Genomic DNA, 27,831 nt, shown 5'->3' on the forward strand with positions numbered 1-27,831 from the left:
CTTTTTCTCTCTCTATCCCGCTCTCTTCTTCTCTCTCACTTTCAGTATGCCAGAGAGAGTGTGTTGGTTCCAGGGGCAAAGTTACCACAAGCTGAAGAGGGCATGTCTGCAGCGGGGCAAGCTCTTCAAGGACCCCCTCTTTCCCCCATCCGCACTGTCACTCTTCTACAAACGAGCCCCACCCCCTGGACTCACATGGAAGAGACCACGGGTGAGCGGATCGGGGATGGGACGGAGGGGGAAGGTGGAGGAGAGAGAGATGGGGTGAGGCAGTGAAAGAGTGGATGAGGGTGAGAGATAGGAGAAGTGGAAAACAGAGGTAAAAGAGACAAGCACACTTAGACAAAGGGAGAGAGAGAAGCGGCACCAGAACAGAATTTTCCATCAAAATCAATCACTCGCTTTCTCTCTTCCTCTACAACCACACACACACTTTTGAACCTCTGGACTCCCCTTTATGCCCTTTCCCAGGAGACACCAGTTTAAGTCCCCAGTCTAATTCTAGTCGTCCACTCAGCAGGTTTTATTCCAGATATAGTTAACTAAAGCCTTTCTAACAGACCAGAGGCGTCAGGACAGTGTAACCCGACACCAACGGGAGTGTGTGTGGCGTGTGTTGCAGATTTGGACCTGAATATGACCAGGGTTTCAGCGTGTGTTAATAAAAGCATCACCTGATGATTTAAATAGCATGTGTTTGTGATGACGAGTGGAGAAGGGCTGTATAGTGGTGTAGCTTCAAGGGTTGCTATTTATTGGACATTAGGTTGTGGTTGTAGTCTTTCTTAAGTATACATAGAAGATATACAAAAAACTAAAACAATATGAGGAACGAAATGTTCCTATAGGAGGTCAGATTTTTGTTGTTGATTGCATTGATCGATAGAATACGGGACTGCACAGGTATTCTCTTTGCTCACTGGAGTGTGGGGGGGGGCTAACCACAAAGGGTTAATGGGATTGTGTTCCTAATGCTCTGCACAGGTCATTTAAGCCTGCATCCAACAGGAGTCGAATGATAGGATGACATCTGTCACCTCACTCTGCAGTGAGACATACGCACTCGGACTCTTGTATACACACAAACACACACACACACACACAGACACACACACACACAACACACACACACAACACACACATGCACAGGACGCTTGTATACACACACACACACACACACAACACACACATGCACAGGACGCTTGGACACTCTGAACTTCCTTCCTCAGCTATCATAACTGTTATAAAATCCGGTCAGCATCATATTTCATACAGTACTTAGCTTGAACATGATGTCATCTAAGGGGAAATTGAGTTCATAACTTTTCTAGAGTTACTTGTGTACAGGTTATGACCTGTGTGTGTGTGTGTAGCAGTGCGTATGTGTTTAACTATTCTTGTGGGGACCGGAAGTCCCCACAAGATTAGGAAACAAACAAAAACTTGACCAACTGGGGACATTTTGTTAGTCACCACAAGGTCAAATGCTATTTCTAGGAGGTTTAGGGTTAAGGTTAGAATTAGTGTTAGGGTTAGAATTAGGTTAAGGGTTAGGGTTAAGGGTTAGGGTTAGGAGCTAGGGTTAGTGTTATGGTTAGGTTTCGGGTTAGGAGCTTGGGTTAGGTTTAGGGTTAAGATTAGGTTTTTGGTTTAAGGTTAGGGTTAATGTTAGGGTTAGGGTAAGAGTACGGGTTAGGTTTAGGATTAGGGGTTAGGGAAAATAGGATTTTAAATGGGACTGAATTGTGTGTGTGTGTGTGTGTGTGTGTGTGTGTGTGTGTGTGTGAATAGCAGTGTGCTTGAATGTAGTAAGGTGCGTGAATGTATGTATTAGTGTATGAGTGTATGAGCGTGTGTATCCTTATAACTCTATTGTGACCTGATACTGTCAAAACTAACATCAACAGCTCTATGTGGACAGGATCTCTCTCTTCTACACTGCTCTGACATCACAGTTTAATGAGCATAGGCTGGATTGACACTTGTCCTGACAAACACACTGGCACCATGTCAAGATAAACTAGATTGAATAGGCTTACTGTACTGTACAGTACTGTATGTTGCACCCAATTTACTGCTAATCTTAGAGTATGCATATGTTAACAGGTTATATATTTATTTCTCTTTCTCTCTCTCAGGAGCTGTGTAAGGACCCTCGTCTCTTTGTGGACAGGATCAGCACATGGGACCTGCACCAAGGCAGCTTAGGTAACTGCTGGATGGTGGCGGCCACTTCCTGTCTGGCCTCGGAGCCATCGCTGTGGAAGAAGGTGAGGGGTCAAAGGGCAGAGGCCAAATCCCTATAGGTCACCCTCAGTGATTTACTTCCTGGTCACTGATTTCATTTTCATTTCACTGAAGAGGTCTTAATGATATGTTTCTTATAGCTGAATCAGACATGTTAGTGCTGGGATGGAATAAAAGCCTGCACACTCTGTAGCTCTGAACGACCAGGAAGCTGGCCGCTTCTGTACTAACACATTCAAAGACCCCAAAACCCTTGTTCAATTTGATTGGTCTGAACCACCAGGTGATTCCTGACCATGTGGAACAGGAGTGGAAGCCCAAGCATCCGGACCTGTACGCCGGAATCTTCCACTTCCGCTTCTGGCGGCTTGGCCGCTGGACAGACGTGGTGGTGGACGACCTCCTGCCTGTCAGCGAGGACGGAACGCTGCTCTTCTGCCGCTCAGCCACGCCACGGGAGTTCTGGAGCACCCTGCTGGAGAAGGCCTACGCCAAGTGAGACTTTACACTGTACTAAAGCCAAGACACAGCTGAGAGATTAGATTTCAGGTTGGCTAGGAGGAGGCTTGTTAATCACTCAATCAGTATTAATTTATTGTCCCAATTGCACAGAGGGATTTTAGATATAATGAATACAGTATCCACCACACAGTATCCACCACACAGTATCCACCACACAGTATCCACCACACAATATCCACCATCACAGTATACACTACACAGTATAACTACACATTGTACACCACACAGTACACACCACACAGGACACACCACACAGGACACACCACACAGTACACACCACACAGTACACACCACACAGTACACACCACACAGTATACACCACACAATATACACCACACAGTATACATTACACAGTGTACACCACACAGTATACTGTACACCACACAGTATACACCGCACAGTATACACCGCACAGTATACACCGCACAGTATACACCACACAATATACACTACACAGTATACATTTACATTTACATTTAAGTAATTTAGCAGACGCTCTTATCCAGAGCGACTTACAAATTGGTGCATTCACCTTATGATATCCAGTGGAACAACCACTTTACAATAGTGCATCTAAATCTTTTAAGGGGGGGGGGGGGGTTAGAAGGATTACTTTATCCTATCCCAGGTATTCCTTAAAGAGGTGGGGTTTCAGGTGTCTCCGGAAGGTGGTGATTGACTCCGCTGTCCTGGCGGAGGGAGCTTGTTCCACCATTGTGGTGCCAGAGCAGCGAACAGTTTGGACTGGGCTGAGCGGGAACCGTGCTTCCTCAGAGGTAGGGGGGCCAGCAGGCCAGAGGTGGATGAACGCAGTGCCCTTGTTTGGGTGTAGGGCCTGATCAGAGCCTGAAGGTATGGAGGTGCCGTTCCCCTCACAGCTCCGTAGGCAAGCACAATGGTCTTGTAGCGGATGCGAGCTTCAACTGGAAGCCAGTGGAGAGAGTGGAGGAGCGGGGTGACGTGAGAGAACTTGGGAAGGTTGAACACCAGACGGGCTGCGGTGTTCTGGATGAGTTGTAGGGGTTTAATGGCACAGGCAGGGAGGCCAGCCAACAGCGAGTTGCAGTAATCCAGACGGGAGATGACAAGTGCCTGGATTAGGACCTGCGTCGCTTCCTGTGTGAGGCAGGGTCGTACTCTGCGAATGTTGTAGAGCATGAACCTACAGGATCGGGTCACCGCCTTGATGTTAGTGGAGAACGACAGGGTGTTGTCCAGGATCACGCCAAGGTTTTTAGCACTCTGGGAGGAGGACACAAGGGAGTTGTCAACCGTGATGGCGAGATCATGGAACGGGCAGTCCTTCCCCGGGAGGAAGAGCAGCTCCGTCTTGCCGAGGTTCAGCTTGAGGTGGTGATCCGTCATCCACACTGATATGTCTGCCAGACATGCAGAGATGCGATTCGCCGCCTGGTTATCAGAAGGGGGAAAGGAGAAGATTAATTGTGTGTCGTCTGCATAGCAATGATAGGAGAGACCATGTGAGGATATGACAGAGCCAAGTGACTTGGTGTATAGCGAGAATAGGAGAGGGCCTAGAACAGAGCCCTGGGGGACACCAGTGGTGAGAGCGCGTGGTGCGGAGACAGATTCTCGCCACGCCACCTGGTAGGAGCGACCTGTCAGGTAGGACGCAATCCAAGCGTGGGCCGCGCCGGAGATGCCCAACTCGGAGAGGTTGGAGAGGAGGATCTGATGGTTCACAGTATCAAAGGCAGCAGATAGGTCTAGAAGGATGAGAGCAGAGGAGAGAGAGTTAGCTTTAGCAGTGCGGAGAGCCTCCGTGACACAGAGAAGAGCAGTCTCAGTTGAATGCCCAGTCTTGAAACCTGACTGATTAGGATCAAGAAGGTCATTCTGAGAGAGATAGCAGGAGAGCTGGCCAAGGACGGCACGTTCAAGAGTTTTGGAGAGAAAAGAAAGAAGGGATACTGGTCTGTAGTTGTTGACATGGGAGGGATCGAGTGTAGGTTTTTTCAGAAGGGGTGCAACTCTCGCTCTCTTGAAGACGGAAGGGACGTAGCCAGCGGTCAAGGATGAGTTGATGAGCGAGGTGAGGTAGGGGAGAAGGTCTCCGGAAATGGTCTGGAGATGAGAGGAGGGGATAGGGTCAAGTGGGCAGGTTGTTGGGCGGCCGGCCGTCACAAGACGCGAGATTTCATCTGGAGAGAGAGGGGAGAAAGAGGTCAAAGCACAGGGTAGGGCAGTGTGAGCAGGACCAGCGGTGTCGTTTGACTTAGCAAACGAGGATCGGATATCGTCAACCTTCTTTTCAAAATGGTTGACGATGTCATCCGCAGAGAGGGAGGAGGGGGGGGGAGGGGGAGGAGGATTCAGGAGGGAGGAGAAGGTAGCAAAGAGCTTCCTAGGGTTAGAGGCAGATGCTTGGAATTTAGAGTGGTAGAAAGTGGCTTTAGCAGCAGAGACAGAAGAGGAGAATGTAGAGAGGAGGGAGTGAAAGGATGCCAGGTCCGCAGGGAGGCGAGTTTTCCGGAGCCCTGTTCTGTGAGCTCGCAGTGAGTCGTCGAGCCACGGAGCAGGAGGGGAGGACCGAGCCGGCCTGGAGGATAGGGGACAGAGAAAATCAAAGGATGCAGAAAGGGAGGAGAGGAGGGTTGAGGAGGCAGAATCAGGGGTTGGAGAAGGTTTGAGCAGAGGGAAGAGATGATAGGATGGAAGAGGAGAGAGTAGCGAGAGAGAGAGAGCGAAGGTTGGGACGGCGCAATACCATCCGAGTAGGGGCAGAGTGAGAAGTGTTGGATGAGAGCGAGAGGGAAAAGGATACAAGGTAGTGGTCGGAGATTTGGAGGGGAGTTGCAATGAGATTAGTGGAAGAACAGCATCTAGTAAAGATGAGGTCAAGCGTATTGCCTGCCTTGTGAGTAGGGGGGGAAGGTGAGAGGGTGAGGTCAAAAGAGGAGAGGAGTGGAAAGAAGGAGGCAGAGAGGAATGAGTCAAAGGTAGACGTGGGGAGGTTAAACCTCTTACATACTAGCGGAACGTCTGCTCCAATATCCAATGATGGGCGGGGCGCGAAATACAAACTCCTCTAAAATCCGAAAACTTCCATTTTTCAAACATATGACTATTTTACAGCTATTTAAAGACAAGACTCTCCTTTATCTAACCACACTGCCCGATTTCAAAAAGGCTTTACAGCGAAAGCAAAACATTAGATTATGTCAGCAGAGTACCCAGCCAGAAATAATCAGACACCCATTTTTCAAGCTAGCATATCATGTCACATAAACCCAAACCATAGCTAAATGCAGCACTAACCTTTTATGATCTTCATCAGATGACACACCTAGGACATTATATTATACAATACATGCATGTCTGTTCAATCAAGTTCATATTTATATCAAAAACCAGCTTTTTACATTAGCATGTGACGTTCAGAACTAGCATTCCCACCGAACACTTCCGGTGATTTTACTAAATTACTCACGATAAACGTTCACAAAAAGCATAACAATTATTTTAAGAATTATAGATACAGAACTCCTCTATGCACTCGATATGTCCGATTTTAAAATAGCTTTTCGGATGAAGCACATTTTGCAATAATGTAAGTACATAGCCCAGCCATCACGGGCTAGCTATTTAGACACCCAACCAGTTTAGCCTTCACCAAAATCACATTTCCTATAAGAAAAATGTTCTTACCTTGCTTGTTCTTCGTCAGAATGCAGTCCCAGGACTTCTACTTCAATAACAAATGTAGGTTTGGTCCCAAATAATCCATCGTTATGTTCCATCAAGACGTTTTGTTCGTGCGTTCTAGACACTATCCCAACGCTAAATCTCGGCCACGAGCATGACGCAGAATGTGACAAAAAATTCTAAATATTCCATTACCGTACTTCGAAGCATGTCAACCGCTGTTCAAAACCAATTTTTATGCAATTTATCTCGTAGAAAAGCGATAATATTCCGACCGGGAATCTGCCTGTCTGTATACTGAGGGAAAAACCGAAAGCCGGGGGCGGGGCGGGTCGCGAGCGTAAGGCTTAGTCCACTGAGTGACCACTTAGCTTTTGCTCTCCTTTGTTTCAGCCAGGGCTTTGAATTACGTCATTCCTGTTTTTCCCGGGCTCTGAGACTCCATTGGAGACGTGGGAAGTGTCACGTAACAGCAGAGATCCTTAGTTTTTGGGAGAGATGTCAAACAAAGAAAATAAAAGGTCTGACAGGGTACTTCCTGAACAGAAGCATCTCAGGTTTTTGCCTGCCATAGGAGTTCTGTTATACTCACAGACACCATTCAAACAGTTTCAGAAACTGTGGAGTGTTTTCTCTCCAAAGCTAATAATTATATGCATATTCTAGTTTCTGGGCAGGACTAATAATCAGATTAAATCGGGTACGTTTTTTATCCAGCCGTGAAAATACTGCCCCCTAGCCATAAGAGGTTAAAGTCACCCAGAACTGTGAGAGGTGAGCCATCCTCAGGAAAGGAACTTATCAAGGCGTCAAGCTCATTGATGAACTCTCCAAGGGAACCTGGAGGGCGATAAATGATAAGGATGGTGCAGAGGGGAAAGAACAGGGATAGACAGACACATAGTTGACAAGCTACAGAAGTGTTGTTTCTTGTATTATTGTCTCTTGTGTCTTTAGAGAACTGTTTCACTTTGATATCCTTTTTCTTCTGTCCTGATTTTCTCTTTCTTTTCTTCTGTTAACTAGATATTCTTTGTTATTCTTCGTTAGCTAGCTAGCTTCTTCCAAAAGAGTCCCTAGCAACTGCTTAGCAACTGGTAAACAATTCAGCTAGCTAAGATAACTAAAATTTTATGAAAAATAGTAACTTTTTTCAAAAGTCTATCTTCTTTGTTTGTTGCTTGTTTTTTCTCCTATTCAGTCTTGCAGTTTTCTTTAGATTTTTTCCGATGTACTTCACTCTAAAAACCATGTACATTTCAATATTTGTAGGAGCTCATTTTTCAGCTGCTGCTGCTCAAATTGGAATTCCGTCCAAAAAATACATACACTAGACAGTGTACACCACACAGTATACACCACACAGTATACATTACACAGTGTACACCACACAGTATACTGTACACCACACAGTATACACCACACAGTATACACCGCACAGTATACACCGCACAGTATACACCACACAATATACACTAGACAGTGTACACCACACAGTATACACCACACAGTATACACCGCACAGTATACACCACACGGTATACACCACACAATAGACACCACACAATAGACACCACACAGTATACACCACACAGTATCCACCACACAGTATACTGTACACCACACAGTATACACCGCACAGTATACACCGCACAGTATACACCACACAGTATACACCACACAATAGACACCACACAGTATACACCACACAGTATACACTACACAGTATACACCGCACAGTATACACCACACAGTATAGACCACACAGAATACACCACACAGAATACACCACACAATAGACACCACACAGTATACACCACACAGTATACACGACACAGTATACACCACACAGTATACACCACACAGTATACACCACACAGTATACACCACACAGTATACACCACACAGTATCCACCACACAGTATCCACCACACAGTGTACACCGCACAGTGTACACCGCACAGTATACACCACACAGTATACACCACACAGTATACACCACACAGTTAAATCTAGTCCATTAAGTAATGGTTTTAAAACAATGATGATCATATTTAAAAAACTGTGGCACTTATATACCAAGTCCTAGACTGTTTTCTAATGAGAATCATGATCGTTGAGTTGATGAACGAGATCCTTCCCAGTGGTTTCAGTCTGCCTTCTTGAAGAGTTGCCTGGCAACCACATCTCCAACTCTCATCTCCAGGTGTAGCTTGTCTCCCTCCAGCCAGTGTGTCCATCCACAGTATACACCACACAGTATGCACTACACAGTATACACCACACAGTATCCACAACACAGTATACACTACACAGTATACACCACACAGTATCCACAACACAGTATACACGACACAGTATACATCACACAGTATCCACCACACAGTATCCACCACACAGTATCCACCACACAGTGTACACCACACAGTATACACCACAGTATACACCACACAGTATCCACCACACAGTGTACACCACACAGTATACACCACAGTATACACCACACAGTGTACACCACACAGTATACACCACAGTATACACCACAGTGTACACCACAGTATACACCACAGTATACACCACACAGTATACACCACACAGTATACACCACATATTATACACCACACAGTATACACCACATAGTATACACCACACAGTGTACATCACACAGTATACACCACACAGTATACACCACACAGTATACACCACACAGTATACACTACACAGTGTACATCACACAGTATACATCACACAGTATACACCACACAGTATACACCACACAGTATCCACTACACAGTGTACACCACACAGTATACACCACACAGTATACACAACACAGTATGCACTACACAGTATACACCACACAGTATACACCACACAGTATACACCACACAGTATCCATGACACAGTGTACACCACACAGTATACACCACAGTATACACCACACAGTATACACCACAGTATACACCACACAGTATACACCAGATAGTATACACCACACAGTATACACCACATAGTATACACCACACAGTATACACCACACAGTATACACCACACAGTATACACCACACATTATACACCACACATTATACACCACATATTATACACCACACAGTATACACCACATAGTATACACCACACAGTATACACCACACAGTATACACCACATAGTATACACCACATATTATACACCACACAGTATACACCACAGTATACACCACACAGTATACACCACAGTATACACCACACAGTATACACCACATAGTATACACCACATAGTATACACCACACAGTATACACCACAGTATACACCACACAGTATACACCACACAGTATACACCACACAGTATACACCACACAGTGACCACACTTGACAAAATAAACCAGTAGCTAGTCAACATTCTTTCCTTATCCTCACCCATTTAACATTTCCCCAGTCTTCCAACCCTTTTCTCCCCTCTTCCTCTCCCCCAGGTTGAATGGCTGCTATGAGGCACTAGAAGGCGGTAACACGGCAGAGGCCCTCATAGACTTCACAGGGGGGGTATCGGAGCCCCTATGCCTGGACAGGGAGGCCCTCACCCTGCACCCCGACCAGAGGAGGGCGCTTTTCCAGACCCTGGCCAAGGCCCACGGACGCAAAGCCCTCATCACCTGTTCTATACGGGTCAGTGACCAATACACTTTTCCCTGCATAACCACAGATCTAGAATCAGCTTACCCTTCTCTCCACAGCGTAACAGTAACTATGTGTGCGGAAGATTTTCAATTCACCTTAGATCAGTGAATTAGTACTGAAAGATCAGCTTGACAGTTGATCTTCAATCCATGACAATACCAGAGACCATTACTAGAGGCCTCAAAATCTAGGCTTGTGCCCTCCTGCCCTAGATGTGATATGACCATGTGCATTCAGGGTGGTAAATGAATGGTTTGGAATTGGGCCAGAGAGCTTCTATGAATGTCGTCCTACCAGAGAGGTCACCTCTACCTACTGTACAGTAGGGGGTTATAGAGAGACAGGTGGCTATATAGGGCACAGTCCAGCATTAACAATGCTAACGCTTACATTTACTGTATTACAGAATGCCACTGAATGCTATCTATCCTGTCACGCCTCTTTCTGTCCTTTCAATTTCCTGTCCTGTCCTCATAAACACTCCAGACACATGCCTCTATTGATTAATGATCTGTATTGTTCATTGTGTAGTTATAGTATTGTGCAAGATTCCAATTATACACATCAGGGTGCCTTCATAGAGTGCCTGTGGTGTGTATTGGTATTAGCGTATCTATATTGTGTATCTGTATTGAGTCTATCTCTCTCTCTCTCTTGCTCCCCCTCCTCCCTCCCTCACTCTCTCTCTCTACAGCCAGCGGAGGGAGAGAGAGTAGAGTCGGTGCTAGACTGTGGTCTGGTGCGGGGCCATGCCTACGGTATCACCGCGGTGAGGAAGGTGCGTCTGGGGGAGTGGTCACTGCTGCCTGGCCGTTGTAGCGGGACGTTCCGTCTCGGCATGGTGCGCATGAGGAACCCCTGGGGTACAGCCGACTGGACCGGGCCCTGGAGTCAGGGGTGAGGGGAGACAGTTACTGATGTTCTAGTCTATCAGGATACGATATATTCAACAAAGAACTATAGGCCAAGGGTTGTCCCTTTTGGGTAATGGCAAAAACCAGGAACGGGCTAGAAACAAGGTTTTGTCTATTTGGTCCCTTGACATAGAGCTCCTTTGCGCCCCCTTCAGGTCTCAGCAGTGGCAGCAGGTTGGTCGTGGTGAGAGGGAGAAGATGGGCCTCATTGTCAGAGATGTGGGAGAGTTCTGGTAAAGATATAGTAAAATAAGCATCCCTCTTTTGACAGAAAATAATGCTCAATACACAAGTCACTACAAATACACTACAATTCCTGTTCAAAAACTAAAAAGATACTTTTTCACCTCCCCTTCCCTCAGGATGGAGTTTGAGGATTTCTGCCGCTACTTCACAGATGTGGTGGTGTGTCGTCCGGTAGAACGAGCCCTGCTGTGGCCCAGCACCCACTGGAGAGAGGTTCGCTGCCATGGGGAGTGGGTCCCAGCCCCCAACACTCCCGGGGCAACCCCTGCCACCCTCCTCCCCGGCCGCCAGGCATCCAACCTCGGGAAGAACACAGCCAAGCGTGGGGAGGTGAACCAGACTCTGAGAGGGGACCGGAAGGAGGCAAGATTGGGGAAGAGACGGAGAGGTCGAGGAGGAGGAGGCGGTGGAGGGAGGGACAAGGTGGCTGTAGCGAAGAAGGAGGGGGAGAAGAAGACAAAGAGGAAGGAGGAGAGTGTGAAGAAGGAGGGAGAGGTGGATGGACGGTGGGATAAACACATGGATAAGAGGAGTAGGTGTGGAGGATGCATCAACCACAAAGACACCTTTCTACACAACCCCCAGGTGAGCTTACCCTATATATTTCTACACAACCTCCAGGTGAGCTTACCCTATATATTTCTAAACAACATCCAGGTGAGCTTACCCTATATATTTCTACACAACAACCAGGTGAGCTTACCCTATATATTTCTACACAACATCCAGGTGAGCTTACCCTATATATTTCCACACAACATCCAGGTGAGCTTACCCTATATATTTCTACACAACATCCAGGTGAGCTTACCCTATATATTTCTAAACAACATCCAGGTGAGCTTACCCTATATATTTCTACACAACAACCAGGTGAGCTTACCCTATATATTTCTACACAACATCCAGGTGAGCTTACCCTATATATTTCTACACAACAACCAGGTGAGCTTACCCTATATATTTCTACACAACCCCCAGGTGAGCCTACACTATATATTTCTACACAACAACCAGGTGAGCTTACCCTATATATTTCTACACAACCTCCAGGTGAGCTTACCCTATATATTTCTACACAACATCCAGGTGAGCTTACCCTATATATTTCTACACAACAACCAGGTGAGCTTACCTTATATATTTCTACACAACCCCCAGGTGAGCTTACCCTATATATTTCTACACAACATCCAGGTGAGCCTACACTATATATTTCCACACAACAACCAGGTGAGCTTACCCTATATATTTCTACACAACCTCCAGGTGAGCTTACCCTATATATTTCTACACAACATCCAGGTGAGCTTACCCTATATATTTCTACACAACCTCCAGGTGAGCTTACCCTATATATTTCTACACAACCTCCAGGTGAGCTTACCCTATATATTTCTACACAACATCCAGGTGAGCTTACCCTATATATTTCTACACAACAACCAGGTGAGCTTACCTTATATATTTCTACACAACCCCCAGGTGAGCTTACCCTATATATTTCTACACAACATCCAGGTGAGCCTACACTATATATTTCCACACAACATCCAGGTGAGCTTACCCTATATATTTCTACACAACATCCAGGTGAGCCTACACTATAGCTATGTTTATGCCCATAGCAACAGGTTAAATGGTTCCACGACAAGGTTCAGTCCACTCAGAGTGTGTTTGGTAATGACTCATAGTTACATTCTGACGGTAGTGATAAACACGTTCTTTATGTTCTGAGGACTACACTCAGTATGCTAGTATAGTATCTCATTATATAGTATGCTTATACCACAAGCATGTAAATCATTTGTGTTGCTATAACTGTAAGGACTCAACATGTACTATTTTGGCAACTGCTGCAATCTTAATGGTGTAGAAATAGACCTGTGAAAGCCTATTCAGAGTGGTGCAGTTGTAAAACCACATTGCTAAGCTAAAAACAACATGGCTGACACTAAGCTATATTAGTGTTACTGCTATTCTAGGGACGCTCTGCCTCCCTTCTGTCCCTTCTCCCGCTTCTATCTCTTCTCCAACCTCTCCCACTACAGTTCATGTTTGAGGTGCAGGGAAAGGAGGATGAGGTGTTGATCTGTCTGCAGCAGGAGGACAGGAGGATAAAGAGGAAGGACGGAGGAGGAGCAAATCTGCCCATTGGCTTTGAGGTGCTGAGGGTGAGTCACAGGCAATGTTCCCTCTAAGCTGGAAGCGTGCCATGCAGAAGAAATATTAGCCCGCGCAGAGAGGCACGAGATTGAACTTCCCTGTTAGTTAACACTATCAACATTTCCCTTTACTTTGGGAATTGTGATCGAATCAATGCAACATTAGCCACGTTCAATGCAACATATCAAAACAAAGCAAACTGTGCAAGATTTAATATGCAAAAATAATTATGGAAGAGATTTTGTTGTAGGTACAACGCATCAGAGTATTGTAGGCACAACGCATCTATTGCATTGACAGGCACGACTCAGGCTCGTACTCTACACAGACCGGTGCGCCATAACCAAAGAGCTGCAGTAGCCCTATATGCAAATAGACCACTGCCATATATGGATCTGTACCATTCACATTGAACTGGACTGTTTTTACAGCATGAGCGGTCCTGATTAGATGCTCTTGTTTTGAGATCAAAGCGAGAGCTACATGTAGCAACGTGTGCACATTTGTACATTTGTTCATATCCTTTGCTAGTTACTGAGTTATTAGCCCAGTTATAGATCCTTTGTAATCAGAAATGGGGCCTGATTGCTTCCTACAAGAGTACAAAACCTCTGTATTTCTAGACATCTTTGAAAAGCAAGTCAGGTAAAGAGCTTTTTTTTTGTCTTAATGGGGCAGTGTCATATTTTGAGATAGTTTTGAATAAGCTAAGTAGCCAGTAGGCAGAGGGTAGCATAATTTGTCTAATTCTCTGTAATAATGATATGGGGATAATGATGCATTTTATTTTGTGAAGTGGTTTCTTGCATCAAACAACACAACATTTTCAGTCACCTCCTTGTCTGAAGGACAAGTGGATAAACAGATTAATGTCAAGCCCTGCATGTTTTCTTTAAAAGTCTCATGAAATGTAGCCCTGCATGGAACACCACACATTGGCTTCCACTGTATGCTTAACAAAATGAACAGCTATTTCCATTTTTGTTTTGGATGGTACACCACTCTGGTAGGCCTACACTACGATCAAATAGCCACAGCAGCCTACTTGACCACTGTTAAAATTAACTTAAAGTGGGTACAGCCTCAGTGTTCACAGTAAACATGTGGTGGAAGTTTCATAGAATTTTCACAATGTTCAAGTTTGCGCTCAGCAGACCTGAAATTTGCTCAAAATAATTTAAGGAACATTGGTCACAGGGTTTAAAAGGGCCACCATAGAATGCTGTAGTACACCCAAGGTGTGTGTGTGTGTGTGTGTGTGTGTGTGTGTGTGTGTGTGTGTGCGTGCGTGTGTGCGTGCGTGCGTGTGTGGACGTGTTTAACTATTCTTGTGGGGACCATATGGATTCTTTAGACATTCAGAATAGTGAAAAAATGCATGCTGAGGGAAAATAGAGCCATTCTACAAAGTATTACTAACCGAAACACAGTGGGGAACAATGGGCCTTCAGAGAAGGGCTAAGGATTTATAAAATAATGATTATATTAATAATGATAATGATATTATTATTTTCAGTGAAGTTCTGATTTAATCTCTTCAGTTTTTGTTGGAAAAGAAAGGGTTAACACTGAAGGGGGAAAAAAATCCAATCAGGTCTCTAGCTAGCTAAGTCAGGCTTTGGCTAGGTAATCAGAAGCTAGATAAAGGCACCTGCCATTCAACTGTATTAGGGCAAACATTTTGAGTGACAGTGGAATCAACCAATCACATTTTGACTTAATGGGTGGGACCGTTTTTACAAAAACGTATGGAAACTTCTGCCTTCTTGAAGGCCAACAGGTCACTGCGCAATAGCGAGCAGAAGTTTTCCCACGGTCTAGCTAGCTAGCTTTTGTTGTCTGCTAGTTTGCAGCGGCTGCAGCAAGTGTTATCAAAGAGGATGTTGTTGCTAATTTGTTAGCTTCTCCCTTTTCAAGAATACATTTCAACAAGAAGTTTAAAAAAAATCTGACAAGCAACCAATTAAATATGGCCATTTTAAATTTTTCATAAATTCTTAGAATGTTTGGAAATTACGTACAGTATACTAAGACATTTGTGAAAATTATATAGTAATATAGAGTGGGAAAGTGGCCTTGTGTTTGAACAATTAATAGACAATGGAGTTAATAAAACCGAATAAAAACATCTGTCTTGTCCAGGACCAGAGTCTACACAGACCGGTGTGCTATAGCCAATTATAACTACAGTAGGCCTTAATAACAATCCATTTGCCACACGGGCCTGCCATCATTCACTTTGAACTGGACTGTGTGTTTACAGGCAGTTGCACAGCACAACTTTAGATCATTAGAACACATTCGCCAAAAGCCACAAAATACACCTGAATGGATTTCTGCAAATATGTCAATACCACGGGAGTCCTGTTACATTTGGGAACTTTACAGTCCTATTGATCAAACAACCATGAAAGGTAGGCTCTCTCTCCATCAGTTATGCACATCAACAAGATCAACAACTAATGCTAGCCTGAGCAAGATGAGCTAAAATCTAATGAAGGAACTTTAGATAAACCCTCTCAAAGTTTTTCAGCTAGTTGGCCGTCAAAATTGCACTGATAAACGATGGGGAATTGTAGCCTCCTCGTCCTTCTGCAGCTTGCCTGTCAATGCATGCTTGTCCCAACCAAGCACCCAATCCAACTGGCTTAAGTTAGTTAGCTAGCTTGCTAGCTAGCTACTTCTAGACACAAATGAGAGAGAACCTCACTCTGACCATTTTACTCGCCGTAGCAGAGCTGGATGGGCTGTTTACATGTTAACTAGAGCGTTAACTAACTATTATTTTTTTCCTACGTTTACTGACACCGGTCATATTCAGTTTGTGTTGCTCATTTGTAAATTCATCAGTTGTTCTGCGCTCTGGCACACAGACGAGAGTGCTCTGAAATTGGAGTAGATAGCCAGAGTGAATTTGCGAACGCAAGAGATATGTTAACTGGATAACAGTTGTTCAGGTTCTTGCTGGCTAACCAAATGGTACCTGCATCTCTAGCTGTGTATAGCCACTGAAAAAAGATATGAGGGGAAAAAGTCAGTCACTCACCTACTCCTCCAATGGAATGAGATGACATCTTCCTAGCACCTAGCTAGCTAGCTAGGCTCCGTGTTTTTAGCATTCCCAGCCTTGGTTACATTCGTCTGTTTTTGTCCAGAAAATGTTGTCATTGCAACTGAAACAGTGCATCCCGAATGGAGGCAGCAAACAATGTACCAGGCCAGCTGTGGTTTACAACCTGATAGCAATATTTTTTTAGACTATCAAGAAATGTATTGGTGAATTGTATTAATCATTCATTGAACTGCATCCATCTTTTCTGCCAACAATGCCTTAGTGTACGTCATGGAATGTTGAGTCAAATATAACCTATTTTTAAAACCTCTTATGAAGTTGGTTTTGTAAACTGGGAATTTGATATTTTTTACTGATGTTATGATTGTCAGTTTGTTTAATATCTGCAAAGTAGTTAAAACGCTGTCAGTTACACTTTAAACTTTAGGTCACTGGTTACTTTGTGTGCTAAACATGAAATGTATTTTGCAATGTGAAGTAATAGTTGTACATTTCGATTGGGAAATGCTTAATGATTGTGTTTTTGGATTCTTATAATTGGGATTTACTGGCTTATTATGTCCGAGTTTAAGGACTGCTTATCTTTTAACATCATGCTGTGTGTGACTGCTGTCTTTCCATCGGCCCTATGCAGTGGTGTAGTGGTGCCTGGAGAAGTGGGTATACTCTAATTTTGACAAAAAGTTCCCAAAGGCCCGCCCAGCGTAGGAAAGGCACCTTGTGTGAAAAAATCGATGTTTTCCTACGTTTTTTCAATGAGTTGTCCTGTATCTTTTTCAGATTTTCACTCTCAAAATTACATTTTTTTTTGTATAGAACAAAGACAACATTTTGATGGTCTAAGTCCACAACAATGGTTAAACCACATCAATCTAATTGGATGGGCCTGTCAGGGTCTGGCTCACCAGTGGTTGGGCCTCTGTCCACCCAGGCCCATCCATGTCTATGCCCCTGATGCTAACAGCACATCATGACAATTGCGCATCACAAATAGCCTACTAACCAAGACTTCAGATGAAACTTTTTAAATACCTGGTTTGTATACCCATTGTTGCCTTAGTTAGCATTTACTGGTAGATATCATAAGTTGAAATGTCTTTCCTACAATACCAGCTATCGATGTCATTCTTTGTGAGCTGCTCCATGCCAAAACCAGTTGGGAATTGCACACTCTTTCTGCTTGCAGATGATATTCCACTGGATCTAGGCTATGTGTGCGGCGGGCATGTGAATATATTTCACGTGCTTTGCGATTGTGTTGACTACTTTGTGCATGATTTCTCTATTGTACTGCATAATTGATAAGTCGTATCCCAGGTAGAAAAACATGGTTTTATAATAGGGTTTTTTAGGTGTTGGATTGGTTGTCTAAACATTCTGAATGCATTCAGATAAACGTTCAGTTTTGGTTAAAGTGTAGGGGGACAGATTACGTTTTGTAAACATTTGTCATAGGTGTCATCAGCGTTTGGTAAACATTGGCATTAGTGTCATTTACAACGTTGGCTATTAGTTCTCTTTTAAACATTAAGGAACAGCTGTTTAACAAACGTTGGTATTAGGTGTATTTTACTACTTTTAGTAAAGTACTACTTTTACTATTTTACTATTTTATTACTATTTCCCTAGTATTTCACTAGGGAAATGTCCTCTTTAGTCAAAAAGCATTCAGGTCAACTCCGTGCTTGTGCTCCCTCTCTCTCTTGGGCTTCCGTCTCTCTCCATTATTTCAGGTGCTGTCGTCTGAAACAAAGTAACTTGAGTGTTAAAACTCATCATTGGACTAATAACATTTATTTGAGGGGCACCGTTAACTCGTGCTCTCTCACACCATTTGGGCACACAGATCTCTTTCTGTTTATTGGCGACTCTCTTCTTTGGAGACAGATGTGTCCATTTTGACAAGTAATGTTATAGAAGAAGAAAGTTACCTAGCATTATGGGATAGTGGTGAAGTAAACAAACATGGCTGTACCCATGAAGTGCGTACGTGGCAAACGTTGGAATAAGTTTCAAATATATTTATTTATTAATGTTTATTTTGAAACCTACTGAAAACGTTCATAAACGTTGGCCAAGAGTTCCTTCTCGTACGTGTCAAACTGTATCAAATCCCAACCTATTGGCTACGTTGGAATAGGTTTCAAATGCATGTATTTTTAAACATTCATTTTGAAACCTCCTGACAATGTTCAGAAACGTTGGCCAAGAGTTCCCTTTCATACATGTCAAACAGTACCAAATCGAGGAGCACGTGATGCCGCGGAGCTGAGCAGATGTTGACAAACCAAGCTCTTCAAAGTTATTCCATTATTACCTAAATAACAACGTTGAAACAATATTCTAACATCGGCTGATAAATTGTCAAGTACTTACCTTCCCAAAGAGCCATGGACCTCCGGCCGAGAGGCAAGAAGGACGACCTGAACGTAGTTGATTCCCAAGATAACACCGTAGTAGCACCAACGGAAACCCCTAAACACCTCCCTGAGCACTCTCGCGACCGCCCCGTGAGAGCCCTCTGTTGCCATGAAATGGTGGGGTCATGAAGAGCTAACCAGGGAAGGCGTAGTACCACAGGAAACGCAGGAGAGTCAATGAGGAAGAGACTGATTCTCTCCTCGTGACCCCCCTGCGTCACCATGCCCAGGGGGATGGTAGCTTCCCTAATTACCCCGGACCCTAATGGTTGACTATCCAGAGCGTGAACTGGGAAAGGCCTAACCACTGGAACAGTAGGGATCCCTAACCTATGGGCGAATGCTCTGTTGATAAAATTCCCAGCTGCGCCTGAATTGATGAGCGCCTTATGCTGGGAATGCGGGTAAAACTCAGGAAAGTAAACATGCACAAACAGGTGTACAACAGAGGGCTCTGGATGAGAGTGGTGCATGCTCACCTGGGGCAACGCAATAACCAACATGGGTACAAAACCCGACGCGCACCAGTAAACATGTGCACAAGCACTTACAACAAACAATTCCACACAAAGACATGGGGGGAACAGAGGGTTAAATACACAACACTTAATGAGAGAAATGAGAACCAGGTGTGTAGGAAGACAAGACAAAACAAATGGAAAATGAAAAGTGGATCGACGATGGCTAGAAGACTGGTGACGCCGACCGCCAACCGTCGCCCGAACAAGGAGAGGAACCGACTTCAGTGGAAGTCGTGACAAACAGGGACTTCTATAGCTACCTACAACTACGAAATTCTCTCAAGGGACAATGGAACCTACCTAAGATGTCACCTATTGAACAACTCTGCCACGCAGACCAACCACTGTTCAAGACCATTTCCCGTGTTTACGATGCTCTTATGTCAGGACTAACACTGCCTGAGCTAGATAAACCCCGACTTAGATGGGAAAAAGATCTGGGTATTAATCTTGATGAGGGTCTATGGAGTGACCTATGCAGGGATGGTGTTACTTCCACATTGAACTCCAGATGCAGACTGATCCAGTTTAATTTCCTCCATCAGCTCTATATCACCCCATCTAAACTGCACAAGTTCAACCCTGATATCTCCTCCCTATGTTTTAGATGTGGCTCAGATGAAGGAACATTCCTCCATTCCACTTGGCAGTGTTCAAAACTACATGGTTTCAGGGAGTATGCGATACCATATCCTCAATTCACAGGGTTGCATTCCCTTTAGACCCGGAGGTCTGTCTACTAGGTAACTTTACTAACTCCAATCTTAGGCAAAGCCATACTATAAAGCTAACAGAAATATTGCTAGCGATTGCCTTGAAATGGAAATCGGATTCCCCCCTGCCAGTTGCAATGTGGCTATCGGAAGTTAATAGTTGTATCCCACTGGAGAAAATCACTAACTGCTTGAGGAATAAGTTAGAGCCATTTTACAGAATTTGGCAACCTTTTATTGACAGTATGGAGAATCTCCCCTCACATCACATTGATTGAATCTCTATATAATCCTCACATAATGTTTCACACGTAATGTATAATATGTAGCCTACGGCAGGTGACCATATAATCCAATGTCTCATTATTATTATTATTTTTTATTTTACTTTTTATTATGACTTATTTATTGTATGTTTGTTTATATAATTATTATTATTAATTTTTTTACGCTCGTCTGTTACTGTCACTTTGTCATTGTTGTCTAATATCTTTTCACTTTTGTTTTGAATGTTCTTAATTGGAAATTGCAAAAATAAAATATTTTTAAAAAACAGTAGCAAATCTCAACCTATTGGCCACGTTGGAATATGTTTCAAATACATTTATTTTTAAACGTTTATTTAGGAATGTTGAGAGAACGTTGTTACAATGGTTGTTTTTTCAACACCAATATACAACCTTTCCCAACCTAAGTCCAATGTTGGTTTAGGTTCCAGGAACGTTTTATGCTACCTGGGATTAGAGGTCGACCGATTAATCAGCATGGCCGATTAGTTAGGGCCGATTTCAAGTTTTCATAACAATCGGTAATCGGCATTTTTGGACACCGATTACATAGCAATCCACGAGGAGACTGCGTGGCAGGCTGACCACCTGTTACGCGAGTGCAGCAAGGAGCCAAGGTAAGTTGCTAGCTAGCATTAAACTTATCTTATAAAAACAATCAATCTTAACATAATCACTAGTTAACTACACATGGTTGATGATAGTCCAACGCTCTAACCACTAGGCTACCTGCCACCCCAATTGAAGAAATGATGGATGGCGCTAAATACAGGGAAATTCTTGAGGGAAACTTGTTTCAGTCTTCCAGAGATTTGAGGTCTGGGACAGAGGTTCCCCTTCCAGCAGGACAATGACCCTAGGCATACTGCTAAAGCAACACTTAAGTGGTTTAAGGGTAAACATTTAAATGTCTTGGAATGGCCTAGTCAAAGCCCAGACCTCAATCCAATTGAGCATCTGTGGTATGACTTAAAGATTGCTGTACACCAGCGGAACCCATCCAACTTGAAGGAACTGGAGCAGTTTTGCCTTGAAGAATGGGCAAAATCCCAGTGGCTAGATGTGCCAAGCTTATAGAGACATACCCCAAGAGACTTGCAGCTGTAATTGCTGCAAAAGGTAGCTCTACAAAGTATTGACTTTGAGGGGGTGAATAGTTATGTATGCTCATGTTTTCTATTTTTTGTCTGATTTCTTGTTTGTTTCACAAGAAAAAATATTTGGCATCTTCAAAGTGGTAGGCATGCTGTGTAAATCAAATGATACAAACCCCCCAAAAATCCATTTTAATTCCAGGTTGTAAGGCAACAACATAGGAAAAATTCCAAGGGGGGTGAATACTTTCTCAAGCCACTGTAAGCAGGCAATGAAAGCTCTTACAATATTCGATGATTACATTTCTCTAAAACAGGCTATAGGCTACATGTGCACCACCAAGTCAGAACAGTAGGCTAAACTATGAAAAAACCAGACTTCACTAAATCATTAGGAGTGTAGTATATCCTATAGGACACCAAATTTGGTCAGAGAGCAACGCCTTCATGGCGCGCCGATGACGTGGGTGGTCTTCACTGATTGACTGTAACTTTGTCAAATAAGCACCAATCGAGGTCAAACAAAGCTTGCTAGATAGCCAATGAGCTGCTTACCTTGTGCGACAGCAAGCCTTTTCCTATTGGACAAACATTATAAGAATATGGAGAGTTATGAAGTTATGAAAACTGGGTGTTTTGCAAATGTTGAACTTACAATATGGCTACTAATACTGGAAAAGCATTTCCCAATCGAAATGTACAACTATTACTTCCCATTGCAAAATACATTTCATAATAGGCACACAAAGTAACCAGTGACCTAAAGTTTAAAGTGTAACTGACAGCGTTTTAACTACTTTGCAGATATTAAACAAACTGACAATCATAACATCAGTAGAAAATATCAAATTCCCAGCTCATTAAGCTACAAAACCAACTTCATAAGAGGTTTTAAAAATAGGTTATATTTGACTCAACATTCCATGACGTACACTAAGGCATTGTTGGCAGAAAAGATGGATGCAGTTCAATGAATGATTAATACAATTCACCAATACATTTCTTGATAGTCCAACATTTTTTGCTATCAGGTTGTAAATCACAGCTGGCCTGGTACATTGTTTGCTGCCTCCATTCGGGAAGCAGGTACAGGGAGTGAATTTAATAAATAACGGAACATTGAACGAAACAAGAAACACAAATAGCGTACAGACAGGAAACACAGAAACAGAGTCAACAACGCCTGGGGAAAAATCCAAAGGGAGTGACAGATATAGGGGAAGTAATCAGGAAGATGATGCGCCGAGAGCGGGAGCAGGAGTAGATGTGAAAGTAGACATCATGAAAAACTACAAATCCCTGCAAGCTCCTGCACATCATCTCTAGCTGACACCTTTGCAAACAGATATTGTAAACTTGCACAAGACAGTTCACAGAAATGTCAATTTAAATACATTTTGCCAATTTATTTTTTACTAAGGCATCAGTCAAGTTTGGACACACCTACTCATTCAAGGGTTTTTCATTATTTTACTATTTCCTACATTGTAGAATAATAGTGAAATAACTATGAAATAACACATGGAAATATGTAGTAACCAAAAAGTGCTAAACAAATCAAAATATATTTTATATTTAAGATTCTTCAATGTACCCACCCTTTGCCTTGATGACAGATTTGCACATTCTTGCATTCTCTCAACCAGTTTCATGAGGTAGTCACCTGGAATGCATTTCAATTAACAGGTGTGCTTGTTAAAAGTTCATTTGTGAAATGTCTTTCCTTCTTAATGCGTTTGAGCCAATCAGTTGTGTTGTGCCAAGGTAGGGTTAGTATATAGAAGATTGCCCTATTTGGTAAAATACCAAGTCCATATTATGGCAAGAACAGCTCAAATAAGCAAAGAAAAACATCAGTTCATCATTACTTTAAGACATGAAGGTCAGTCAATGCGGAAAATTTCCAGAACTTTGAAAGTTTCTTCAAGTGCAGTCGCAAAAACCATCAAGCGCTATGATGAAACTGGCTCTCATGAGGACCGCCACAGGAAAGGAAGACCCAGAGTTACCTCTGCTGCAGAGGATAGCTTCATTAGAGTTACCAGTTTCATAAATCGGCAATTAACTGAGTTCAAGTAACAGAAACATCTCAACATCAACTGTTCAGAGGAAACTGCGTGAATCAGGCCTTCATGGTCGAATTGCTGAAAATAAACCACTACTAAAGGACGCCAATAAGAAAGAGAGACTTGCTTCGGCCAAGAAACACGAGCAATGGACATTAGACCAGTGGAAATCTGCCCTTTGGTCTGATGAGTCCAAATTTGAGATTTTTGGTTCCAACCGCCGTGTCTTTGTGAGACGCAGAGTAGGTGGATGGATTATCTCCGCATGTGTGGTTCCCATCATGAAGCATGGAGGAGGAGGTGTGATGGTGTGGGGGTGATTTTCTGGTGACACTGTCAGTGACTTATTTAGAATTCAAGGCACACTTAACCAGCATGGTTACCACAGTATTCTGCAGCGATACACCATCCCATCTGGTTTGCGCTTAGTGGGACTATTGTTTGTTTTTCAACGGGACATTGACCCAAAACACACCTCCAGGCTGTGTAAGGGCTATTTGACCAAGAAGGAGAGTGATGGAGTGTTGCATCAGATGACCTGGCCGCCACAATCACCCGACCTCAACTCAATTGAGATGGTTTGGGATGAGTTGGACCGCAGAGTGAATAAAAAGCAGCCAACAAGTGCTCAGCATATGTGGGAACTCCTTCAAGACTGTTGGAAAAGCATTCCAGGTGACTACCTCAGAAAGCTGGTTGAGAGAATGCCAAGAGTGTGCAAAGCTGTCATCAAGGCAAATGGTGGCTGCTTTGAAGAATCTCAAATATAAAACATATTTTGATTGAACACTTTTTTGGTTACTACATGATTCCATATGTGTTATTTTATAGTTTTGATGTCTTCTCTATTATTCTATAATGTAGAAAATAGCAAAAAATAAAGAAAAACCCTTGAATGAATAGGTGTGTCCAAACTTTTGACTGGTACTGTACATTTAGCTAGCATTAGATAGTTAATCCAGAGATTCTTACCTTTGCCTCGATTCGGCAGTCTCGTCCAGATCATCATGGCATTTGTAGTTCTTTATGATAGCCACATTATCAGCTAATTAGCATTTCATTTTGGGGGGGTAAATACAGGTGAATATATTGATAGAAGTCACCTTGTCCTAGAGAGATTTACATGGTTATCCAGACGTCACGCCATAGTAAGCCTACACGAAACAGCCATTATTTTAAGTGTTTCTAAAATCCCCTATAGGAAAAATGAATGGTGAAAAAACGATTGTAATCATTTCCCTGTTTGACCGCTAGGTTTTATAGGCATTATGACTCATACTGTTGTACTCTATAGCTGGTGATGCCTCGTCATTACTGTTTATTCCCCATCTTTTGCAACAATGTCAATGAGCATCATCACTATCTTTACTTTGCAGTACATCAACCTGTCCCAGCTCAGATCAACTTTTTTCTGGATACGGGCCCTGGGTTCAAATGCATGGGAGTATTTATTTGTATTTGAAAATACTCTATTTGAGTATTTCTTTTATACATGCCAATACTTTCCAAGTGTATTATCAAATGCATTACAATATTCAACTACTTGTCCTTTCAAGTAAAAGATATGCGAAAGTCAAACAAAAGAAGGAAGGGAAGCACTGCTAAGGTACACAATAGTAGATTTTGGTAGACAGAAGGTGCTCTTTGGTAAAATGGGTAAATTGTTAATCAAAAAGAAAGGAGGACCAAGGCACCCTTCATGTAATTAATTAAAATGCCCTTATTTGTATGGCATGTTCAATGGATACAAAGTTTAAAAACGACATATGTGTTTCCGTATGTCATATTTACTGTGCGTTTACCCGCATATTCATTCACTCTCCCCCATTGTTAACAGGTGGAGGTGAACCGTCTAAGCCGTGTGCAGTGTGTGGTGGAGCAGGCTGCAAGCTCTGTGTACATGGACTCCCGTAGCGTTGCCCTGCGAGTGACCCTGGTCCCAGGCCGCTACGCCCTCCTCCCCACCACCTTCCAACCTAGGGCCACAGGACGCTTTCTGCTACGCCTCTTCTCACATTCACACCTCAGACTCAGGTGAGGGGGAATGGTGTGAATGTTAAGAATGAAGGAATGGAACGTATGTTAGGAAAGAAGGTGTAATGTCAAGTGTGTGTGTGAGATTCCCTGTGCATTTAGCATATCAGCACCGTATAATGACTGATAATATTACTATCATTCTTCCTCTTTTCCACTTTTATTCTATCTATCTATCTATCTATATATATTAATATATATATATATATATATATATAGTGAGTTGAGAGAGGAGTTGCCTGCTCTCTCAGTGTGGCAGTGTTGTCTCCCCCAGTCCAGTGTAGTGACCACCGTCCACCTGCGCCGAGCCTGCGGACTCAGCCAGCCCAAACAGACAGGTAGTGTTACCTCACTGGGGCATTATTAACGTTATCACAACATACATTATCATAACATACATTATTATGACATACATTATCATAACATACAATACATTCAACATAAATGATCATAAAATACATTATTGTGACATATTATTATAAACATACATTATCATAACACAGATTATTGTTACATATATTATCGAAACAGATTATTATGACATGTATTATCATAACATACATTATCGTGCTATACATTATCATAACATACATTATCACAGCAAACGTTGTTGACAAATTATTATAACAAACATTTATTTTTTATGATATACATTATCTCAACAACAAAAAATTGTAGCATACATTGTCGCTACAAACATTAGCATGACATACATTACCATAACATACATTACCATCCCACGGAATTGTGGCTCATACCAGTAACTGAACACATCAAGTCTCATTGTATACAAACCTCGATATCCATCTTTCCAAAGAATATGAGACGAAGTCTGACAACACAAGAGGAATTGTCTATGCATTGTGTCTGTATCTGTGTTGTGTAGCACCAGATGTGTATGCTGTGATCTGTTGTGAGGACGACACCATAAGAACACGAGTGTTCAAGGAGGATGGAAATCCAGAGTTCAACATGAGGGCCATTTTCTACAGGAGATACCCAGACGCACACATCAGCATTAAGGTTAGAAACACACACACACACATCTCACAAAGATGATACAGTACTGAGGGCTAGTAGTACTGAGGGCAAATCGTTTTGAGAGAAAATAGTATTGAGGGCGAATAGTATTGAGGGCGAATACCACTGAGGGCGAATACCACTGAGGGCGAATACCACTGAGGGCGAATACCACTGAGGGCGAATACCACTGTGGGCGAATTCCACTGAGGGCGAATAGTATTGAGGGCAAATAGTACTAAAGGGCAATTAGTAAAATGTCAAGTTTAATGATTCAAGTTATAATCATTGGCCTAATATCGGTTTTTCTTTGTGTGTGTGTGTGTGTGTTTAGTTGTGGAGCCGTGGTCTACTTTGGGACACACTATTAGGAGGGGCTCGTCTCCAGACCGGCGACAGCGAGAGAGGGCGGAGCCAGGGGATTGACCTGCAGGGCGGCCAATCACGTTCAGGATACCGGGGATGCATCTATGTGGAAACCTCATCCAGCAAATGCCTGACAGACTTGTGACAGACAGCTGTGGCTTGTCCCACCCACTATACAACCATGGCAATCACTGCTTTTCTGGATGAAGCAACAGATTTTAATGAGGATGGATCCAATTCAATAGCTTTGAAGGAAAATGGACATTTGTCTTCGGCTTCCATGAATTACAAAGACAAATACCTCTTTCAATTAAATATTATGAGAACTCGGTACTACTGCGTTAAGGAACAGAGAAGCACAGTGATCTATCTGTTTGTTGTTCATTACTAGCGCAGAGATCATAAAATCATAAAAATATCCCCTAACTTTACATCTCTGCTGGTCAGACCATGTAAGAGTACAACATTATCCAAAAAACATCAACATTTCAACTGTAAAAAGACATTGATTACCAGCTGCCAAGGTTATCTAAGGTTTATACATAATATATGTATGCCTACTCTTTTTTTATGTGTCATGAAAGGTGCATAATTTTAGGAAAACATTTTGATCAATTAAAATGTAATTTTCCTCAATAACCTGACCATTATATCGATTTTTTTTATCTCACCTTAATATGGTATGCTAATATGGTATGCCACTGTAAGCAGGCAATGAAAGCTCTTACAATATTCAATGATTACATTTCTCTAAAACAGGCTATAGGCTACATGTGCACCACCAAGTCAGAAGAGTAGGC

General features: G+C 42.9%; 1 protein-coding gene across 1 annotated transcript; it reads left to right on the forward strand.

Annotated features, from left to right (window-relative positions):
• Positions 1–46: 46 nt before the first annotated feature.
• Positions 47–27,651, forward strand: LOC115199234 (calpain-5-like). Its single transcript, XM_029761858.1, has 14 exons — positions 47–211; positions 2,139–2,270; positions 2,531–2,742; positions 9,907–10,215; positions 10,349–10,352; positions 10,518–11,008; positions 11,181–11,258; positions 11,388–11,694; positions 11,758–11,856; positions 13,323–13,445; positions 25,449–25,645; positions 25,865–25,983; positions 26,532–26,668; positions 27,000–27,651. The coding sequence occupies exons 1-14, from the start codon at positions 47–49 to the stop codon at positions 27,174–27,176; spliced, it is 2,550 nt and encodes an 849-aa protein (XP_029617718.1). The 3' UTR covers positions 27,177–27,651.
• The last annotated feature ends 180 nt before the right edge of the window (positions 27,652–27,831 follow it).

Source organism: Salmo trutta, chromosome 8 (assembly GCF_901001165.1).
Source record: "Salmo trutta chromosome 8, fSalTru1.1, whole genome shotgun sequence".
NCBI classification, from domain to species: Eukaryota; Metazoa; Chordata; class Actinopteri; order Salmoniformes; family Salmonidae; genus Salmo; species Salmo trutta.

Excerpts from the sequence above, each read along its gene's own strand:
- LOC115199234 (XM_029761858.1), top strand. The coding sequence starts at position 47 with ATGCCAGAGAGAGTGTGTTGGTTCCAGGGGCAAAGTTACCACAAGCTG. Across the intron at positions 11,009-11,180 it reads ACCGGGCCCTGGAGTCAGGG|GTCTCAGCAGTGGCAGCAGG; the intron begins GTGAGGGGAGAC and ends CGCCCCCTTCAG. Across the intron at positions 11,259-11,387 it reads AGAGATGTGGGAGAGTTCTG|GATGGAGTTTGAGGATTTCT; the intron begins GTAAAGATATAG and ends CCCTTCCCTCAG.